The sequence below is a fragment of the Myotis myotis genome, unplaced genomic scaffold (assembly GCF_014108235.1).
Source record: "Myotis myotis isolate mMyoMyo1 unplaced genomic scaffold, mMyoMyo1.p scaffold_m19_p_5, whole genome shotgun sequence".
In the NCBI taxonomy this organism is placed as follows: Eukaryota; Metazoa; Chordata; class Mammalia; order Chiroptera; family Vespertilionidae; genus Myotis; species Myotis myotis.
The window spans coordinates 8,680,799-8,699,306 of NW_023416357.1; the positions used below are offsets into that span (position 1 = coordinate 8,680,799).

The following is an 18,508-nucleotide window of genomic DNA, read 5'->3' on the forward strand; positions in this document are numbered from 1 at the left end:
TATATTAGGAGAATGATGAGCATCCCAAGCAGGACGTGGGGGAGGTGGGACAACCCTATTGTCATCACTACTTGGGGGTCACTAATGAGCATTTCTGAGCGATACTTGTAAACTCTAGTCAGTTTGCAATTGCTAACAAGAGACAGCACAGCCAAAATGTATAGATAACGTCAAGGGCACAGGACCGCCTCACTGACAGAACGCAGACCCACCCTACCGGCCGCTATCACCCTAGCCTGGCATTTGCTTCTTACTTTCTTACATTGTTGGCCTTGCTGATTCTCATAAGAAGGTTTAGGCAGCTGGTTCCCTGTGGGCTACACAGCACTTTTCCAGTTCTATGACTCAGAAAGGGCAAGAGAAGGAAGGGTTCTCCTCTTCCATCCCTAGATAAAATCAGAAAATGTTTATTTAGCTCTGGGAGAGCAAGACGTGGTTAGTTCATGTGCTCTACAGACTTTCACAAACTTTTTCTTTCTTTCAAGTCAAATCTTGATATGCAAGTCATAGGCTATTACTTATCCAAAGCCAATGCATGAATTAGTATCCGTTTCATACTATTTTCCTCTGCATCCCTCATAACACAGTCAAATGTCTTAATGGAAAAAAAAAAAAAGAAATTATGCCGCACAAAGTTTGCAATTAAACTTCTTGTGCCAGAACTGGTGGGCTGGAGAGCAAGTTCCTATTTCCAGAACACTGTGCTGAAAGACATGGGAAAGAGAGTCCACACTTTTCATTTTAAAAACTGTTTTCTAAGGATGCGCACTAAATTGCTTATTAAAATGTAAAGGCCCCGTGCAAATGAATGGAAAGGAGCTGCATGAATGAACTAGCAAGTCCGATCTGGACGCCACACCCGCACCACCTACCAGGTTTGGCACAGAGACTGCGGACCTGGTCCTGCGGGAACCCTGGAGGCATGGAGTCTGCACTCAGAACAGAAACCGTGCATCGCAAATGCAGGACCAGTTCATTATTCACTGGCTCCTCGTCCTTTCCGACCAGATGGCCTGTCTGTCTGTTTCAATTCTGTAAGCCACCCCCAACGCACCCCGACTGGGGCAGGAACACGCCTCACACTTGGGAACCGGCCAGAGCAGGTAGGTCGCCAGCCGCCCGGAGAGGACGGAAATGCGGACAATGCCGAGGGCTGCCCGCGGCGCGATGGGCTGGCCCCGAGCCCAGGGAGCGCGGCCGGAGAGAGGGGCCGCCTCCCGGGGCTCCGCGCCCGGACCCGCGCCGCGGCCGCGCCCCCCTGGGGACCCGGGCACCGCCGCCCCCCGCGCGCACCCGCCCGGCCGCGGCGCCGTCGCCATGGCGACCGGCCCCACCCGCCCCGCCCGGCCCGCTGGCCGCGCCGCAGTCCCGCCGCCTCGGGCCCCGCTCCCGCCGGACGCACGGCGAGCAGGAGCCGGGCATCGCGGGGCGGGGGATGCAGCGGAGCCAGCAGCCCGGCGGCCCGGCCCGCCCGGGGCCCCGCCTCGCCCCGGGTCCTCACCCTTCACTTTGCCGAAGGTGCCCACGCCCAGCGTGTCCCCCAGGATGTAGTGGCCGATCTTCACCCTCCCGTCGTGTTTCTGCTTCTCGGCTGTCGCCATCTTTCTCCAGGAACTGAGCCTGCGCATGGCGCCGGCAGGGGGCGGAGGGGGCGGGCAGCCCGGGCGGACGGGAGGAGGGTGGGGACGCGGGAGGGAGCCCGCCGCAGCCACCGCCCAGCGCCGCCCGCCGCCGCCCCGCCGCCGTCGGCGCCGACGCTCCCCCTGGCGGGCCGGGCGGTCCCCGCGCGCCGGCCCCGCGCCCTCCGCCCTCCGCCCGCGCCCCCCACCTGCGCGCGGGAGGGCTCGCCGGCCGCCGGGCAGGGCGGCCTCTCGCGGGCGGCCCCTCCCGCCGAGCCTGAGCCCGCGCCCGCCGCGGGGCCCCCGGCGATCGCCGGCGGCGGGGACGGCGGTCCGGTGCGAGCGCGCCCGGGAGCGCACACACGCGCGCGGTCGCAGCGCCGTCTGAACTGAAACGCGGCTGGGACGCCGCCCGGCCGCCGCCTCCTCACCTCGCACGCTCCCCGCGCGGGTGGAGCCCGGAGCCCCCCGGGGCTCGTCACTTGCTGCGGGGAGGGAGTTACTCCACCCCGCCCCCGCCGCTCGGGTTTGACTTTGGGCCAGGGAGTGCTCCTGGGCACCGCGACAGCCCGGGGAGCGTGTGGGTCGGCCTCCCCCCGGACCGCTTCCAGACATCCCTCCTGCAAGCCGCTCTGCGGGAAGGGCCAGGCGGGGAGGGGGATGAGGGGCTGTATTTGTGTTCCAGGCCTGGGTGTTGATCACCCCGACCTTCTGAGGTCTAGGAATTCATGTTTTAGATGACCCGTCAAATGTAGGCTTTCACTGAACGGAAAACAAGACTTAGGGTTGCGTGCATCAGATCAGTCGACAATTTGTTTTCAGTCAGTAGAAATGACTAGCATTTAAAATATGCTGTTTCAGTGAGGACACTTTCTCACCGTCTTTAACAAAAAATGATGTGCACGTTTTAGTCGGAAACAGCTGTGGCGTTAGGACTGCATTGCTTCCTGGCCCGGGGGGCTCACATGCCACTGCACTCACTCCCCAGTGCTCGCGGGACAGGTGAGCCCTGACCTGCTCCTTGCGACCACCTGGGGGGCTTGGTGCTTAATGTGTAACCTCTCTCACTGTTGCCTTCGCCAGAGGGATGTTCCTGGGAATTGAGGAGTAGGCACTCTTTCTAACCCAGGCATCTTTATTACATCTTTTCCCCAACATGGACGTCTTTTTGTACTTTTTATTCTGGTCATGCTATGCAGTTTAGAGGATCCCACCATATGTTTCATGGTCTGCAGGTGAAGGGTGAAACACTTTTTCTGGAATTCTTGACTTGGTAACTTTATGACAGGTCCTATCTGATCAGAAGAGACACCCCACACCTTTGGTCACAGTATGTAGCCTGCCTGGGGGCCTCTGAACCACTGAGTGCAACATCCTGGCCACCAGCCTGGCGACTGTCCTCTTCAGAGGTCCCAACAGGAAGCGGAACAGGAACGGACAAATATTTATTGTACTTGGAGGGAGTAAGATGTAGACTATCTCCTATACAAATGGGATCATGCCATATCACAGGGGAAGTAGAGGAAGTATACTCATTTTTAATAAATACACATTATTTGTAAAAAAAAAAAAAATGGTAAGTGCGTCTATTACTCAATTATGTTTCTCCAGCTTGGGCAAAATCAAGTGTAAAAAACAACAACACTGTTTATATGATCTCAGTTTTGCAGTGTCATAGCGTTTGGGCCAGTGTCAATGGGCAAAGAGTTGGACTCTTCATGAAAATAATATTTAAAAAGGAAAAGACTAAAAACGTTATTTTCTTCGGGTGAAAGTTACCAAACTGTCCTGATTTTTCTATGCTCCTTGTTTAGGAAGGCAAAGTGGCACGCGCGGAGCACTGTTTTGTTTCCAGCAAGGTAGCGGTGGGGGCACAAAAGCCTTTGAGCTTAGAATTACATCGGCTAAGCGGAGAGCAGGTACAGCTAGCCTTGGAGAGATCACCCCTTCCCGCTTTATTATGGACTGCTCCTATTTTAAAGGGCCAAAAAGTTGAGAAATCTTTGATTACTGAGATATTGGGGGGTGGGGCAGTGGTTACTGTTGTGATTTTTGCTGATTTCTTCACCTTCCGTGGTTTGCCTTGTTTCTGCAGCTCAAAGCTTTTTGGATCTCCACTAAGTAAAAAGAGCTCTAGATTCTCTTAGAGAAAAAACGAACAAACAAAAAACACTTTAATTTCCCCACCCCCGAAATAGCATCTTAAAATACTTTAAATGTGTATCATGTCTAGAATTTAGCCCAGCAAGTTTATTTCTTTAAAAGAAAAAAAAATCACAAGTTACCTCAGCTGTGTACAGTGCCAACCAAGCCACAGAGCATCTTACCAGGGAACAAACCAAAGCGGAATTTTGCAAACCCACTGCCAGTCTCTTCTTGAAACTATAAAGACCCAATTAAGAAAGTAAGAGGGCCGTAACCGGTTTGGCTCAGTGGATAGAGCGTCGGCCTGTGGACTGAAAGGTCCCAGGTTCGATTCCGGTCAAGGGCATGTACCTTGGTTGCGGGCACATCCCCACTAGGAGGTGTGCAGGAGGCAGCTGATTCATGTTTCTCTCTCATCGATGTTTCTAACTCTCTATCTCTCTCCCTTCCTCTCTGTAAAAAATAAATAAAATATATTTAAAAAAAAAAAAAGAAAGTAAGAGGGGAAAGGGGGACATATGTAATACTTTCAACAATAAAGAATTTTTTTTTTAAAAGTATGTTACAAAATTACAGGGGGGAAAAGGAAAGTAATACAAACTTATTTTTAGTGGAAACAGTTTGCTTCCACTTTGGTGTTATTTTAAAATATGCTTTTATTTATTTTAGAGAGAGAGGAGAGGGAGAGAGGGATGGAACATCGATGCATGCCCCTGGCTGGGATTGAGCCCTGAAATTCAAAATCCTGGCCTGTGCACTGACCGGGAATCGAACCAGCAACCTTTCAGTGCATGGGACAGCGATCAATCCACTGAGCAACACTGGCTGGGCCCTTTGGCGTTATTTTGGTCTATAATTCTACTTAATAAGTATTTATTAAATGCCACTATGCACTCAAAAGCATTGTTGGAGAAATTAAACCTAAACTCATAGATCAAATAATTGAATTGATTAGAAGTCATCCTGTCCAGTCTCCCAGTCTAGCCTAAGCAGCTTTTACTGCTGTTTTATTTTGTACCATTAAAAACTGAATCCAATTTATAGTTTCTAAGGAAGTAATAAGCCTTATTTACTTTTCTCTTTCCTTCATTCCTTTTTGTAAAAAAATTGTCACGTTTTCTTCCACTCTCCCTTCCTTTCATTCTCCCATTGATCTGTTCCCCAAACCTTCGCTCTCTCCTTTTCTTCAGGCACCTGACACCTGCCCACAGACACTGTGGATAGACAGGGAATGAGGGTCATGTTCCCTGCTCTGGAGGAGCTCCTAATCTCGGATGGCAGTTCTCTGAACCCCCTCTCCCCCCAGAATAGATAATACTCATGTTCAGCATCTTCTGGTGTAGAGACAAAGATAAGGTAGACAGACTGTGGCTTCTACCGTTTCCAGACGCTTCAGTTGTAACTCTGCCCCTAGCAAAGCAAATTGTCGGCGCTGATGAAGACATACCAGTGACCCAACGCTGGCGGAGACCTCGGGTCTCAGCAGGCACTGTCAGCTGCTTCCTCTGTAGCCCCTCAGAGGTTCCTAGGGAGCTGAGCACTCAGCCTTTTCTTCCTAAGGACGTCTCGGTGTTAGTGCACCTGACACTGACCGGTGGACATTACACCTCCTCAATGTCCACCTCTAAACATGGCGACCAGAACTACACATTCTGAGCACTCCACTGCTGTTAATGCAGCCTAATATTCCCTTAGCTGAGCCGTACTTACATGATAATACCCAATATTTATTAAACATAACTAGGTAGGTATTAGGCACTTTGCTAGATTGTGATAGATACCCTAAAAGGGGTACCTAAGAGACATTCAGGTAAAGATAGCCAGGAAGATGCCTGTAACACAGGTCTATTGCTCCAAAGATTGGGCATCCTCACCAAACAAGTGGATCAATGATAATGGATGACATTTCCCCGGTTTGCAGAGTTAAGGGTTCCAAGGACCGAACACTTAGAGCAGGGGTCCTCAAACTACGGCCCGTGGGCCACATGCGGCCCGCCGAAAACATTTGTTTTTTTACTTCAAAATAAGATATGTGCAGTGTGCATAGGAATTTGTTCATAGTTTTTTTTTTAAACTATAGTCCGGCCCTCCAACGGTCTGAGGGACAGTGAACTGGCCCCCTGTTTAAAAAGTTTGAGGACCCCTGACTTAGAGAATATCTTTAGTCAATTTATATTGGAATCTCCCTAGGAAATGACAGTGATTAAAATTAGTTTGTGGGTAACTGTCCCTTGTTAACTAGTGTAGGTGACTCCTAAATCTTGGTCCGAGTTCTGTGAACCATTCTATCAAGTTCATGGAAAGAGCCCCCAGGAGGGGGATTGTGAGAACTTCTGTTTGGTTTTTTTTGAGAACTTGTTTTTAACTAGTGGGTCATAACTAGTGGGTTTGCAGCTGGTTCTGCAGTGATGTGGGCGTAAGGGCAATCTTGTAGACTGAACCTGTGGGGTTTGATGCTGTCTCCAGGTAATGTGGGAATTGACTGGAATTAAAGGACACCCTACTGATGTCTGAGAATTGCTTACTGGTGTGTGGGGGTCCCCACTACCACCATCCACTACCCTCCTACACACACGCCCACACTACAATTATCTAATTGTTTCAGGACTGTTTGTTGAAAAGACTTCTTTCTCCATAGAATTACCTTGGCATCTTTGTTAAAAATCACTCTATTATATGTGTTTGGGTTTATTTCAGGATGCGATTATGTCCCACAGATTTATGTCTATTCTTATTTTTTACTAGAGGCCCGTTACACGAAGATTCACACAATAGGCCTTCCTTCCCCTGGCTGGTCCCACTCTCATCGGGGCACTCTGAGGCCAGCAGCGCCTCTGCTGCCACCCCTGGTGGTCAGCACACATCATAGCAAGCAGTTGAACTGGTCGAATGACCACCCGAGGGGACAATTTGCATATTAGGCTTTTATTATATAAGACTAGAGGCCCGGTGCAAAAATTTATGCACTGGGGGGGGGGAGGGGGGGTCCCTCAGCCCAGCCTGTGCCCTCTCGCAGTCTGGGACCCCTCGGGAGATAACGACCTGCTGGCTTAGGCCTGCTCCCAGGTGGCAGAGGGCAGGCCCAATCCCTAGGTGCAGTCCCTGGTCGGGCTCAGAGCAGGGCTGATTGGGGAGTTGGGGCGCCTCCCCCTGTCATGCACAGAGCAGGGCGGATCGGGAGGTTGCGATGCCACCCTCACTCATGCTCAGGGTAGGGCCGATTGGGGGGTTGGGGCACCGCCCCGTCACACTCAAGGCAGGGTTGATGGGGAGGTTGTGGCGCCACGCCCTGTCACGCACAGAGCAGGGCCAATCAGGGGGGTTGGGGCTCCGTACCCTGTCACGCACAGAGCAGGGCCGATCAGGGGGTTGAGGAGCTCTCCCCTGTCACTCACAGAGTAGGGCCGATAGGGGAGTTGGGGCACCGCCCCGTCACACCCAGAGCAGGGCGGATCAGGGGGTTGGGGCGCCGCCACTGTCACACTCAGGGCAGGGCCGATGGGGAGGTTATGGCTCTACCCCATCACACACAGAGCAGGGCCTGTGGAGGGTGGTTGGGGCGCCACCCTCTATCACCCACAGAGCAGGGTCAATCAGGGGGTTGGGGCGCCGCACCATCACACACAGAGCCGCAGGACTATCAGGGGGTTGGGGAGCTCTCCCCTATCAGGCACAGAGCAGGGCCGATCAGGGGGTTGGGGCGCCTTCCCCTGTCACGAACAGAGCAGGGCGGATAGGGAGGTTGTGGTCCCACTCCGTCACACACAGAGCTGCAGGGCGATCAGGGGGTTTGGGCGCTGCCCTCTGTCATGCTGATTCCGGTGCCGGGAGGCCTCGCGGCTCCACTGATCCCAGTGCTGGGAGGCATATTACCCTTTTACTATATAGGATAGAGGCCTGGTGCACGGGTGGGGGCTGGCTGGTTTGCCCTGAAGGGTGTCCTGGATCAGGGTGGGGGTCCCCACTGGGGTGCCTGGCCAGCCTGGGTGAAGGGATGATGGCTGTTTGCAGCTGGTCACACACCCTTCAGGGTGGGGGTCCCCACTGGGGTGCCTGGCCAGTCTGGGTGAGGGGCTGAGGGCTGTTTTCAGGCTGGCGGGTGACTGAAGCTCCCAACTGCTCCTTTCTTTTTTTTTTTTTTTTATTCTGGGCCAGCTTTAGCTCTGAGGCTTGGCTCCAGGTATCTGGTTTGTTTGGGTTCTATAATTTAAACACTGTTTCAACTCCAGCTTTGAGATCCCGGCTGGCTGAAACCAGGTTTCTGGGGTTTTATTTAGCTTCTATATTTGTAACAATGTTTCAAACTGCAAGCTCAGAGGCTAGCAGCAGCAGGCGGGGAACGTTGGAGTCCTCCGTCACTGAAGCAAGCAAGCCTCATGTTCGCTTCAAGCTGCCTGGCTGCCAGCCGCCATCTTGGCTGGCAGTTAATTTGCATATCACCCTGATTAGCCCATGGGAAGGGTAGCGGAGGTACAGCTAATTACCATGTTTCTCTTTTATTAGATAGGATAATAATTGCTAACATTTATCAAACCCTTACCAAGTGCCCGGAACCATGCTGAGCACTTTGTATGCACCATCTTATTTTGTTCTCAGAGCAACATTTCACAATCAACATTGAGGTAGATACAACCATTTCTTAGGTAAAACACTGGGTTTCAATTAATAACTGACCTAAAAGCTAGTAACTTTTGTGTTTTGATTGTACCTATATTCTTAGTGAATGCACCATTATTTGTGATGAAGACAACTTTACCATATGACCACTCAACCCCAAAATAAACTTGTTACTGTGTAGGCTTGTGCTACCCAGGAGAGTAACCACTAGCCACATATAGCTACTGAGCATTTGAAGTATTACTAGTTTGAATGGAGATGTGTTGAGTGTATAATATACACTGTGTATTGAAGACCTGACATGAAAGAGAATGTAAAAGATCTCAGTAATTTCTTTATACTGATTACATAGTAAATGATATGTTGGAAATACTGTTGAAATAGCACATTAAAATTAGCTTCACTTTTTTACATTTTTAAATGTGGCTACTGGAATATTTAAAACTACATAAGCAGTTTGCATTTGTGGCTCACGTATTTGTTAAATAATGCTCTGCTCGTTTGGCACATTTTACAGACACTTGTATTGGCCAGGTCAGATTTATGCAGTTTGAGTTTCACTCCCCCCTAATGCCTAGGCAGGGCCAGACCAAATGATTTTATAGGCCTTATACAGCCAATGGGCCGGACTTTCCCCACCCCTGGTCTAAACTCAAGACAATGATAAATAACATGAGACAGAATGTGATACTGCCTTTAAGTCTATTAGTTCATCTATTTAGAGTCTAAGAGTTGTCTCTTTGATGAAAAAATTCATTCAAAATTTAAAACTGTTCTCAAAATGTAAAACTATTGAAGACTTTATTCCATAATATGTCCTCATATAGATTTTTTTTTTTTGAGGGAGGATATCAGGAAAGGGCAGATTTGCTGATCAATATGACTGGAAAATGGCTTGCTATTACCTCATAAAAATGTAATCCAGTGATAAAATTATTTGAGTGGTATCTTTTTTTTTTTTTTTAAATATATTTTATTGATTTTTTACAGAGAGGAAGGGAGAGGGACAGAGAGTCAGAATCATCAATGAGAAACATTGATCAGCTGCCTCCCGCACACCCCCTACTGGGGATGTGCCCGCAACCAAGGCACATGCCCTTGACCGGAATCGAACCTGGGACCCTTCAGTCCGCAGGCCGACGCTCTATCCACTGAGCCAAACCGGTTAGGACTTGAGTGGTATCTTGACCTCTATATATTGCAAGGTATGATTAGCACTAAGGTTCCATGTCCAGGCCATAGATGAGTAAGGATTCTATTATGAAGACAAATTTGCTACGAAACTAGTTCTTCATTGTACCATACGGTCCTAATTAAAGGAATGCATTCCAACAACATTCACTGTTGTCTGAATCTTTATTATCAGCAAATGTACACCTTTAACAGGTACCCTGTGCCTTGGCTGTCTCCTCTCCAAAGGAAAGGAGTTTGCTTCCACCACCAGGAGTCCCTTGCAGCCCTAAAAGCACTGTGCCATGCTGCGCCTCCTTGAGCTGTTCCCAGAGCTCTCCAGAGCCATCCCTAATTGGACAGCACTTCCCTGAGGCCTCCTGCTTCCTGCCTGTCCTCCCTGGAGAAGCTGCTTACTTCTGAGGGCTGCTCCCCTGGGACACAGGGACCATAATCAGTTTTCGCTGACTTCACCTTCTCTACTGAGACGGCTGAACCATATACAGCCAACTCTTTCTTCCTCCAGTTTGCCCAAGGTGGCTGTTTCTGAAATACCATTTGTCACCTGGTATATTTGCTACCTCCTCAGTCACTTCTACCACCTGCCCCAACTTGAGGAAGCTAGACCTTTCTCCAATACCCTGTTTTATCAGCTTTTTAAAGATCTTTCCCTTAAAGGACTTATTTTCTCTACATAATAACTCAGGAGTTCAAATCACTACACATTTTGGAGAGCAAATACTTTTCACATTTGCTCGGTATCTATTTGCAAAGCCAGGTAAGTCTAACACTACTAGAACAGGGCTTTTCTTGCCTCGGGGAACTACCATCATGTACTCCATGCTGAGTGCTACCTATCTTAAAGGCCCTCCAGCACTCAGTAATCAGCCATTAGTACTGAAATTTCAGAAAGGTCTGGAGAGCAAGTCAGATTTCAGTTCAGCAAGCCAAAATACTATTTCATATATTGGGAGGCAGCCCAATGGAGATTCCCATCAGCAGGGGCTTCTATACAAGTGAATATAAGCTGAGGGAAAAGCAGGGCGAGGGCAGTAATTAGTGTCTCGGGAAAGCATTCTAGAGCACCGTGAAGACCAAACTGGTGAGGCAATGAAGATCGCCAGAACCCATTGAAGGCCAGGTTACGGATGCTACCCTAAAATGAGAAGCTACAAGTTAGACAGCACCTCAGACTTTACTATTTTATGGTGACTGTTCCAACAACCCTTGTGCTGTGTAATCTGTCCTCACTCAGCAGTCCAACAAAGTTGTCTCATTTCCGAACTCTGGCAATAAGCCACCAAACTGGGAAAGCATGGCACAATATCCCAGAGCACTTTAACACAGTAAAACCCTTGATCACCCACAGTTGAAGGTTAACAAAGTTCTACCAGGGATCAATCTATCATTGCCTTTAGTCTACAGTAAGTTTATACTTGGCGTTCCTTTCCTACTCAATCCACTGCATTTGCATATGGCCCTGGCCAATTCCACACACCTAGCGGGTTGCTTTAGTTTTTCACCTAAACCCCATTGACAATGTTAGGTACTGGATTGAGTTAAAGCATTTTGGGATACTGGAATGAGTTCAAATAGAATTCATATGACCCCTAGCCGGGCTGGTGTGGCTCAGCAGTTGAGCAATGACCTAGCAATCAAGAGGTAGCCGGTTCTATTCCTGGTCAGGGAACATGCCCAGGGTGCAGGCTCAATCCCCAGTAGGGTCATGCAGGAGGCAGTGGATCAATGATGTTCCTCTCATGGACACTGTCATCTCTCCCCCTCTCCCTTACTCTTTAAAAACAAACCAAAAACCCACAACATATTTAAAAAATTCATTTGACCCCTAACCTTCATATCTCACTGGTACTCTAAGCCAGTGATGGCGAACCTATGACACGTGTGTCAGAGGTGACACACGAACTCATTTTTTTGGTTGATTTTTGTTAAATGGCATTCAAATATGTAAAATAAATATCAAAAATATCTGTTTTACCATGGTTGCAAATATCAAAAAATTTCTACATGTGACACGGCACCAGAGTTAAGTTAGGGTTTTTCAGAATGCTGACACACCAAGCTCAAAAGGTTCACCAACACTGCTCTAAGCCCTATTGTATAGGATTTACAACCACTCCCCAAAGTCATTACCCTATAGCAGTGGTTCTCAACCTTGGCTGCACATTAGAATCACCTGGGAATCAGACTCTAATGTGCAGCCAAGGTTGAGAACCACTGCTCTATAGCAAATGAATGTTGCTAAAAGAAATTTATGTTTTAATTTACTCTTAACATGTTAAATATCCATAAGCCACTTAAACTGTATAACTTTACCTTACTATTTTTAAAAAAATGTATTTCTATTGATTTCAGAGAGGGAGAGATAGAACATCTATCATGAGTCTCATCGATTGGCTGCCTCCTGCACCCCCCACAGTGGGGATCCAGCCCAAAACCCACCCATGTGCCGTGACCAGTAATCCAACCATGACCTCCTGGTTCATAGGTCGATGCTCAACCACTGTGACAAGCCAGCCAGACCGCTTACTACATTCTTTTTTTAAAAATTTATTTGTATGTGCCCTGACCTGGAATTGAACCCAGGACCCTTCAGTCCACACGCTCTATCCACTGAGCCAATCCAGCTAGGGCTTACTATATTTTTTACATCTTCCAGTGTTGTCTGCTTGAAGGAACCTGGAATTCCACTTGGCTCTCTCATCCTAAGCAGCATCGAAACCCAGCACTAAAGTTATTACTCCCAAGCCACCACTGAACAAGTACATCTGATAGTAAGTTGTCCCACACCAAATATAGTTCGTTAACACTACAAGCCTATTAAAGATACCTTAGCACACAAGATATTTTTGAAAACCGAGATTTATTGCTCGACTAATCACTGAAATCCTTAAGATGAACTGGATGCGGCAACAGCTGCCCTCTTGGGTTTAGGAGTTGTTCCTTCACGGAATCCATGCCTGCACCAAGTTAAAAACAAGAACTGTTACCTCAGCAATGCCACACATACATCTTTTTTGCTAAAACAGATTTTAATGAGCTTATCTCAGTTATATGTTGAAATCAATATTGAATTCATATGTTCAGACATTTATTTGTACAGCATCACCGATAAGCTCCAACAGTTTATTTGCGTCCTTCTGCTTCCAGGTATCTATTTCAGGGATATAGGTAACTGCACTTGAAAAGTAAACTCAACAATGTGCTAGGTCTGTGATGGCGAACCTATGACACGCAAACTCATTTTTTTGGTTGATTTTTCTTTGTTAAATGGCATTTAAATATATAAAATAAATATCAACAATAAAGATCTTTGTTTTACTATAATTGCAAATATCAAAAAATTTCTGTATGTGACACGGCACCAGAGTTAAGTCAGGGTTTTTCAAAATGCTGACACACCGAGCTCAAAAGGTTCGCCATCACTGCACTAGGTTGTGCTGAGCTCTAGACTAGTACTTCCCCACCACCTGTTAAGAGACCCAAGGTACTTGTGAAAATGGATCCCTACGCTGAGGCAGAGGTTTTAACTACCTTTCCTTAGTGAAGGAAGCACTATGGGCACATTAAATGCAGGTATTTTCTAAACTGCTGGACAATGCTTCACATTCTAACTCATTCACTATTCACACCTCCTCTAAGGACAGTGCTGTTACCCGCCTGAAGACTGTGAATTGAGGCTCAGAAAGGGTCACGTCTGGTTCAGTTCTGCTCTAAGCCCTGCATCGCGGGCCACCAGCAGACACTCAACAAGAAGTCCACTCCACTGTGCACAATAGAGATCACCCCAGCACACGGACAGACACAGCTAAGGGCACTGCTTACAAAGCCCCTGCTTCCTGATCCTTTGAAATTAGGAAATGTGGAGCGGAGTGGGCAGAAAAGCCAAGGATTCTGCTAAAACCCTACATTGCACAGGGCAGCTGCGCACATAACGAATCACCTCAGTTGAGACTTTTGGTCAGTTAAGGCTTAAACACCTACCATTACAATGCAGTTTATGAGTCTAGGCTGGGGCCGAAATCCCTGCATTTCTAACGAACTTTTAAAGCCCGACTTTCAGTAACAAGACTGAAGATTTCTCTCTGTACAACTGCAATAGCAACTGACAAGTTCTCTGCAGTGGACGTGCCCAAAGCCACAAAACCCCAGGCCGGACCCCAGACCTCATTCACACACCCACTGCCATGACGAGTCTGGGCAAGAATGTGAGAGGTAGCCATCACTAATAAATACCATCACATTTTGAGACTGGAGCTCACATCACGCCCTAGACCAGGGGTCGGCAAACTCATTAGGCAACAGAGCCAAACATCAACAGTACAACGATGGAAATTTCTTTTGAGAGCCAAATTTTTTAAACTTAAACTATATAGGCAGGTACATTGTTATTAACTTAATTAGGGTACTCCTAAGGCTTAGGAAGAGCCACACTCAAGGGGCCAAAGAGCCGCATGTGGCTCGCGAGCCGCCGTTTGCCGACCACGGCCCTAGACATTTACAACTCACACTACAGTTCACTGAAAGATTAATAAAACCTGGATGTAATGGGTCCGAGGGCGACAGTGGCAGGAAAACACCTTCCGACACCCGCTCCCCCTCGTCGGGACAGCACCCCTATTTTACACCCCGACGTGAACGAGACGGTCCCCTCCGCGCTCACACCGCCCACGAAGCTGTACCTGAACCTGCGGTACACGATTTTCAGGTGCCGCATGCGACCCGTCCCGGTGGTGTTCCGTCGCTTGGCCTTGGCACTCCAGTTATCTGCAACACAGACGCGGGTCAGGCGCCTGCGGGGCTCCCCCCGGCCCCCCGCCCCCCGCCGGCCCGGCCCCCCGCCCCCCGCCGGCCCGGCCCCGGCCCCGGCCCCGCGCTCACACTTCCTCTTGCGCTTGGCGGGGTAGCCGCACTTGCCGCACGTGGACTTCTGCAGGTGGTAGGCCTTGGAGCCGCAGCGGCGGCACAGCGTGTGCGTCTTGTTGCGGCGCTTGCCGAACGAGGACGTCCCCTTCGTCTGCAAACGGAGGGGCAAACAACTCAGCCACTGGTCGCGTCGGGCCCGAGACGGGCCCGCCCCCCGGGCTGGAGCCGCGGGGGTGTTTGGTTCTTTCCTGAAAGGCTCGATCAGAACCCACTACCCGACATGTCCCGGCTGGTGGGGAAAGGCAGTAACCGGACCAGAGACTCTGTCAATAAAAACCTTTAAACGGAAAAGAAGTCACCACCGGCCTTTCACGTCATCTCAAGCTTTCCGCAAGACGTGCTGTGTTTTGAATTCTGCTACATGGAGGGGGGGGGGGCGGAAATAAGTGTGTTTTTCCTACCTACCCTCACCCCAAAGCCTTAGGGAGCCGGCCCGGCACCGCCGCCAACCAATCCCTTTGCTCACAGCGCCCAACACTGCAAGCCAAGCTGCTGCTTCCTTCCCGCGGGCAGGGCGGTGCGGGAGCCCAAAGCTCGGGTCGCAGCAACGGACCTAAAGCGGCTCCGGTTCCACGACTACAGGCTCCGCACCCCAGGTACAGTGAGTGAGGAGACATTCTTCTGGGTCTTGAGGGCCACAGCGAGTCCCCTTCCTGTCCACCCGCTGCCCTTATCGCGGACCTTGCCAGGACCCCCACGGAGAGCGAGGAGCGAGGCGCGGGGGACGAGGATGGAAGGCGATTAGAACAGCCCTTGCAACCAACTCACCATCTTGCTTCTGCCGCCGAGACCAAAGAGGCCGGAAGAGCAGACACTTCCGCTATATCGCGCAGAGAAGCTTCCGCTCAGGAAAGTACTTCCGGCGGGCGCGGTGCGTCGTTCTCAAGTGTCCGTCGCCGCGGTGAGCTGGGTGGAAAGGAGGTTCCGGAGCCAGACGGGGCCAATAGGAGTTTAGCTCCCTATTGGTCAGGCGGGCGGGACCAGGACTGGGCTCTAGGTGCTGGTGCTCTTCCCTCTGCTCCTGCTGCTGGACCTGCTCCTGGGCCTTCGCTGGATTTGTCAGAGTTGTGACCCCATCGCGGGTTCCCGGCCGAGCTGCTGGGGAAGCTGGAGGGTGACGCCGGCCCTGCGGGGGTCCCCGCGCCGCGAATCCGCGCGGGGCGTGTGTAGGGGGCGCGGGTCGGACTGGGACCCCGACGCGGGGAAGCCGGGTCCCCCAGGTTGCTCCCCACTCGCCCCGTCGCTGAGCTGAGGTCGCTGCGTGGACCGAGACTCAGAATCGGAAAACCGAAGCAATTCGTGTGTTTTATAGCTAGTACTTTAGAGGCACAATTTTGTTTCCGAATTGCATTGTGCCCAGGAATCACACCTGGGTTTTTTTCTTTTTTTAAAGAAAAAAATGTTGTATTTATTTCACAGAGAGAAAGGGAGAGGGAGAGGAAAATAGAAACATCAATGAAGAGAGAATCATGGATCAGCTCCGTCCTGCGCACCCCACATTGGGGATCGAGCCCGCACCCCGGGAACCCAACCAGGACCTCCCGGCTCATAGGTGGAGGCTCAGCCCCCGAGCCACGTGGGCGGGGGCCACGCGTGGAGGCGTGAAGAAGCCGAGTCAGCAGCAGCTTGGGGCCTGGAAGTCCGTGCTGAGGAAACGCTTTCCAAATAGTTTCTAACTTGGTGGTTCCCAGACCTCGATAAGCGTGAATCCAGTTGTAACCTCTTATCCAACAAAGCCCCAACCCTGGCAAAAAAACGGTACAACCGATCCAAACATTTAAAAATCACAGGGGAAAACGATCCCAAATGACCATCGAATGTGCCTTCTAAAGCAAACCAAGATGCCCTAACCGGTTTGGCTCAGTGCATAGAGCATGGGCCTGCGGACTCAAGGGTCCCAGGTTTGATTCGGGTCAAGGGCATGTACGTTGGTGCGGGCACATCCCCAGTAGGGGGTGTGCAGGAGGCAGCTGATCGTGTTTCTAACTCTCTATCCCTCTCCCTTCCTCTCTGTAAAAAATCAATAAAATATATAATAAATAAATAAATAAAGCAAACCAAGAACCCTATACCTGTCCCATGTGAAATACCAGCAAGCGAGACTGACCACTAGCAGAACAAGATGAACCTAGGAATCAGGTTTAATTTTCAGGGTGAACAGTTGATGGGTGCCCATAGGCTCAGCCTATCACCAGGGAGCGGGAGGCCACATGCTAACCTGACAAGATCAGGGAAGGCTGTATGGCAGTCTTGCAAACTCAAAGACCTAACATAACCACAAAGGGTTGTCTGAAATGAAAACTAACTGAAAGCATTTATGGTGGGTAGTCATGTCCTAGGCCAGTATTTTCCCTGACAAGGTCAATTTCTACCATAACTGAAGCTTCTGGTCTTTTTGCAGCTAAGATAACATATACCTATGCAATGTCAGGGTAACTTGTAACTTCCCTTTTTCCTGAGCCCTCAGGGCACAACCACATCCACCTGGGTGCCAGGACAGAGACCATGAATACCTTCATTGTTATTGTTATCTTGTTAATTGTTGACTGTTAACTATCCAGTACTCACCTGAGTACCAGAAGTATGTGTCTATTGTGGGAAACTGTTTATTGCCTTCACTATCTGATAAGCATAGACAGAGAGCCCCCCCTGCCAGCCCCCCGCCCCCCAAGGCTGGGTGCCTTTGAAGCCCTAGCAAAGGTCTGAGCTAGGTGCCACCTCTGTTTGTCCAGAGGGTGGTAGCTGAAGCAATTTCCCCCTTTATTATTATGTAAATCCTTGCTGATGGGCTAGTCTGCCTGTGCCAGGGGTCACCTAAGGGCTACACTATGGGTGCATCCCAGATCAATAAAAACTTGGTGAGGCCTGAGCAAGGGTGGAAGTCCTTCCCCTTGAGTTGGACTTGCCCGCCTGGTCCCCCAATATTTCCAATTACCTTTTGTCTTTTCATTTTCATTTGTGTGCGGCTCTGCTTCCAGTTCCTGAACTCTGACCCACGCGGGACGTGGGAAGGAAACACTCAACAGTCTATCATTTTACTTATTTTTAAAAATATACTTTTATTGATTTCAGAGAGGAAGAGGGAGTGAGAGAGATAGAAACATCAATGATGAGAATCATTGATCAGCTGCCTCCTGCACACCCCTTACTGGGGGTGAGCCCAAAACCTGGGTATGTGCCCTTGGCTGGAATCGAACCCGGAACCCTTCAGTCCAGCAGGCTGACAGGCCGACGTTCTATTCACTGAGCCAAGCCAGCTAGGACTATCGTTTCACTTTTTATCCAATCCCAGAATTTCTCCCCTCTTTCCCGCCTTTGCTTTCTCCCACCTCCGTAATCTATCACCAGTGGATTTCATGTAACCTACTTATGCCTCCTCTTTTGATTGTAGTGTATAAAACAAGGTGAAAAACTGCCTTCTCCAGAGCATTATCCCAATACATTGAGAATCTGCTTCCAGGCAATTATCGACAGTTTGGCTCAAATAAACTCACAAGAATTACGTACAGGTTTCAATGTTTTTATGTTAACATAACTACCAGGCTCTTTTCTAGGTGCTGGGGAAAAAAGCAAAGAGAAACATTTTACTAAAAAGTTACATGCTTGGGCATGACCACCCACCTTGACCTGCCTAGTTAGGAATTTAGGATCAGATAACCGTGTGAGGTTTTCAGGTTCTTATGAACTGCAACACTGTAAATAAAGACCAACTAAATTGTTTTTTTGTCTTTTTAAAATATATTTTATTGATTTTTTACAGAGAGGAAGGGAGAGGGATAGAGAATTAGAAACATCAATGAGAGAGAAACATCGATCAGCTGCCTCCTACACACCCCCCACTGGGGATATGCCCACAACCAAGGCACATACCCTTGACCGGAATCGAACCCGGGACTCCTCAGTCCGCAGGCTGACGCTCTATCCACTGAGCCAAACCCGCCAGGGCCCAACTAAATTGTTTTTAAAAATCAAAGTCTGCTAATAAAAACAAACAAAAAATAATATATAGTAAC

At 49.4% G+C, this 18,508-nt stretch overlaps 2 protein-coding genes and 1 non-coding gene across 5 annotated transcripts in view; all 3 read right to left on the reverse strand.

Moving 5' to 3' along the window:
- The window catches only part of PRKAA1 (protein kinase AMP-activated catalytic subunit alpha 1), a 31,339-nt gene extending 29,641 nt beyond the window's left edge, over nt 1–1,698 (reverse strand). The window contains exon 1 of one of the 3 annotated variants that reach the window (XM_036309038.1): nt 1,502–1,698. In XM_036309038.1, the coding sequence (XP_036164931.1) occupies nt 1,502–1,628 (127 nt within the window). In that variant the 5' untranslated portion in view covers nt 1,629–1,698. The remainder of the gene's footprint in view (nt 1–1,501) is intronic. The other 2 variants (XM_036309040.1, XM_036309039.1) reach the window with 2 other exon arrangements.
- A 10,715-nt stretch (nt 1,699–12,413) lies between these two features.
- RPL37 (ribosomal protein L37) lies at nt 12,414–15,388 on the reverse strand. Its single transcript, XM_036310246.1, has 4 exons — nt 15,264–15,388; nt 14,451–14,586; nt 14,252–14,336; nt 12,414–12,529 (listed from the first exon to the last, which is right to left on the reverse strand). The coding sequence occupies exons 1-4, from the start codon at nt 15,264–15,266 to the stop codon at nt 12,460–12,462; spliced, it is 294 nt and encodes a 97-aa protein (XP_036166139.1). The 5' UTR covers nt 15,267–15,388; the 3' UTR covers nt 12,414–12,459.
- LOC118657229 lies at nt 12,608–12,687 on the reverse strand. Its single transcript, XR_004967942.1, has one exon. It is a non-coding gene; the product is annotated as a small nucleolar RNA SNORD72 (small nucleolar RNA).
- Nucleotides 15,389–18,508: the final 3,120 nt, after the last annotated feature.

Bases quoted from the DNA above. Each gene is read 5' to 3' on its own strand.
- RPL37 (XM_036310246.1), bottom strand. The intron at 14,337-14,450 runs GTGAGCGCGGGG...TCTGTGTTGCAG, and splicing joins CGCCAAGCGCAAGAGGAAGT to ATAACTGGAGTGCCAAGGCC. The intron at 12,530-14,251 runs GTACAGCTTCGT...AACTTGGTGCAG, and splicing joins ATCGTGTACCGCAGGTTCAG to GCATGGATTCCGTGAAGGAA.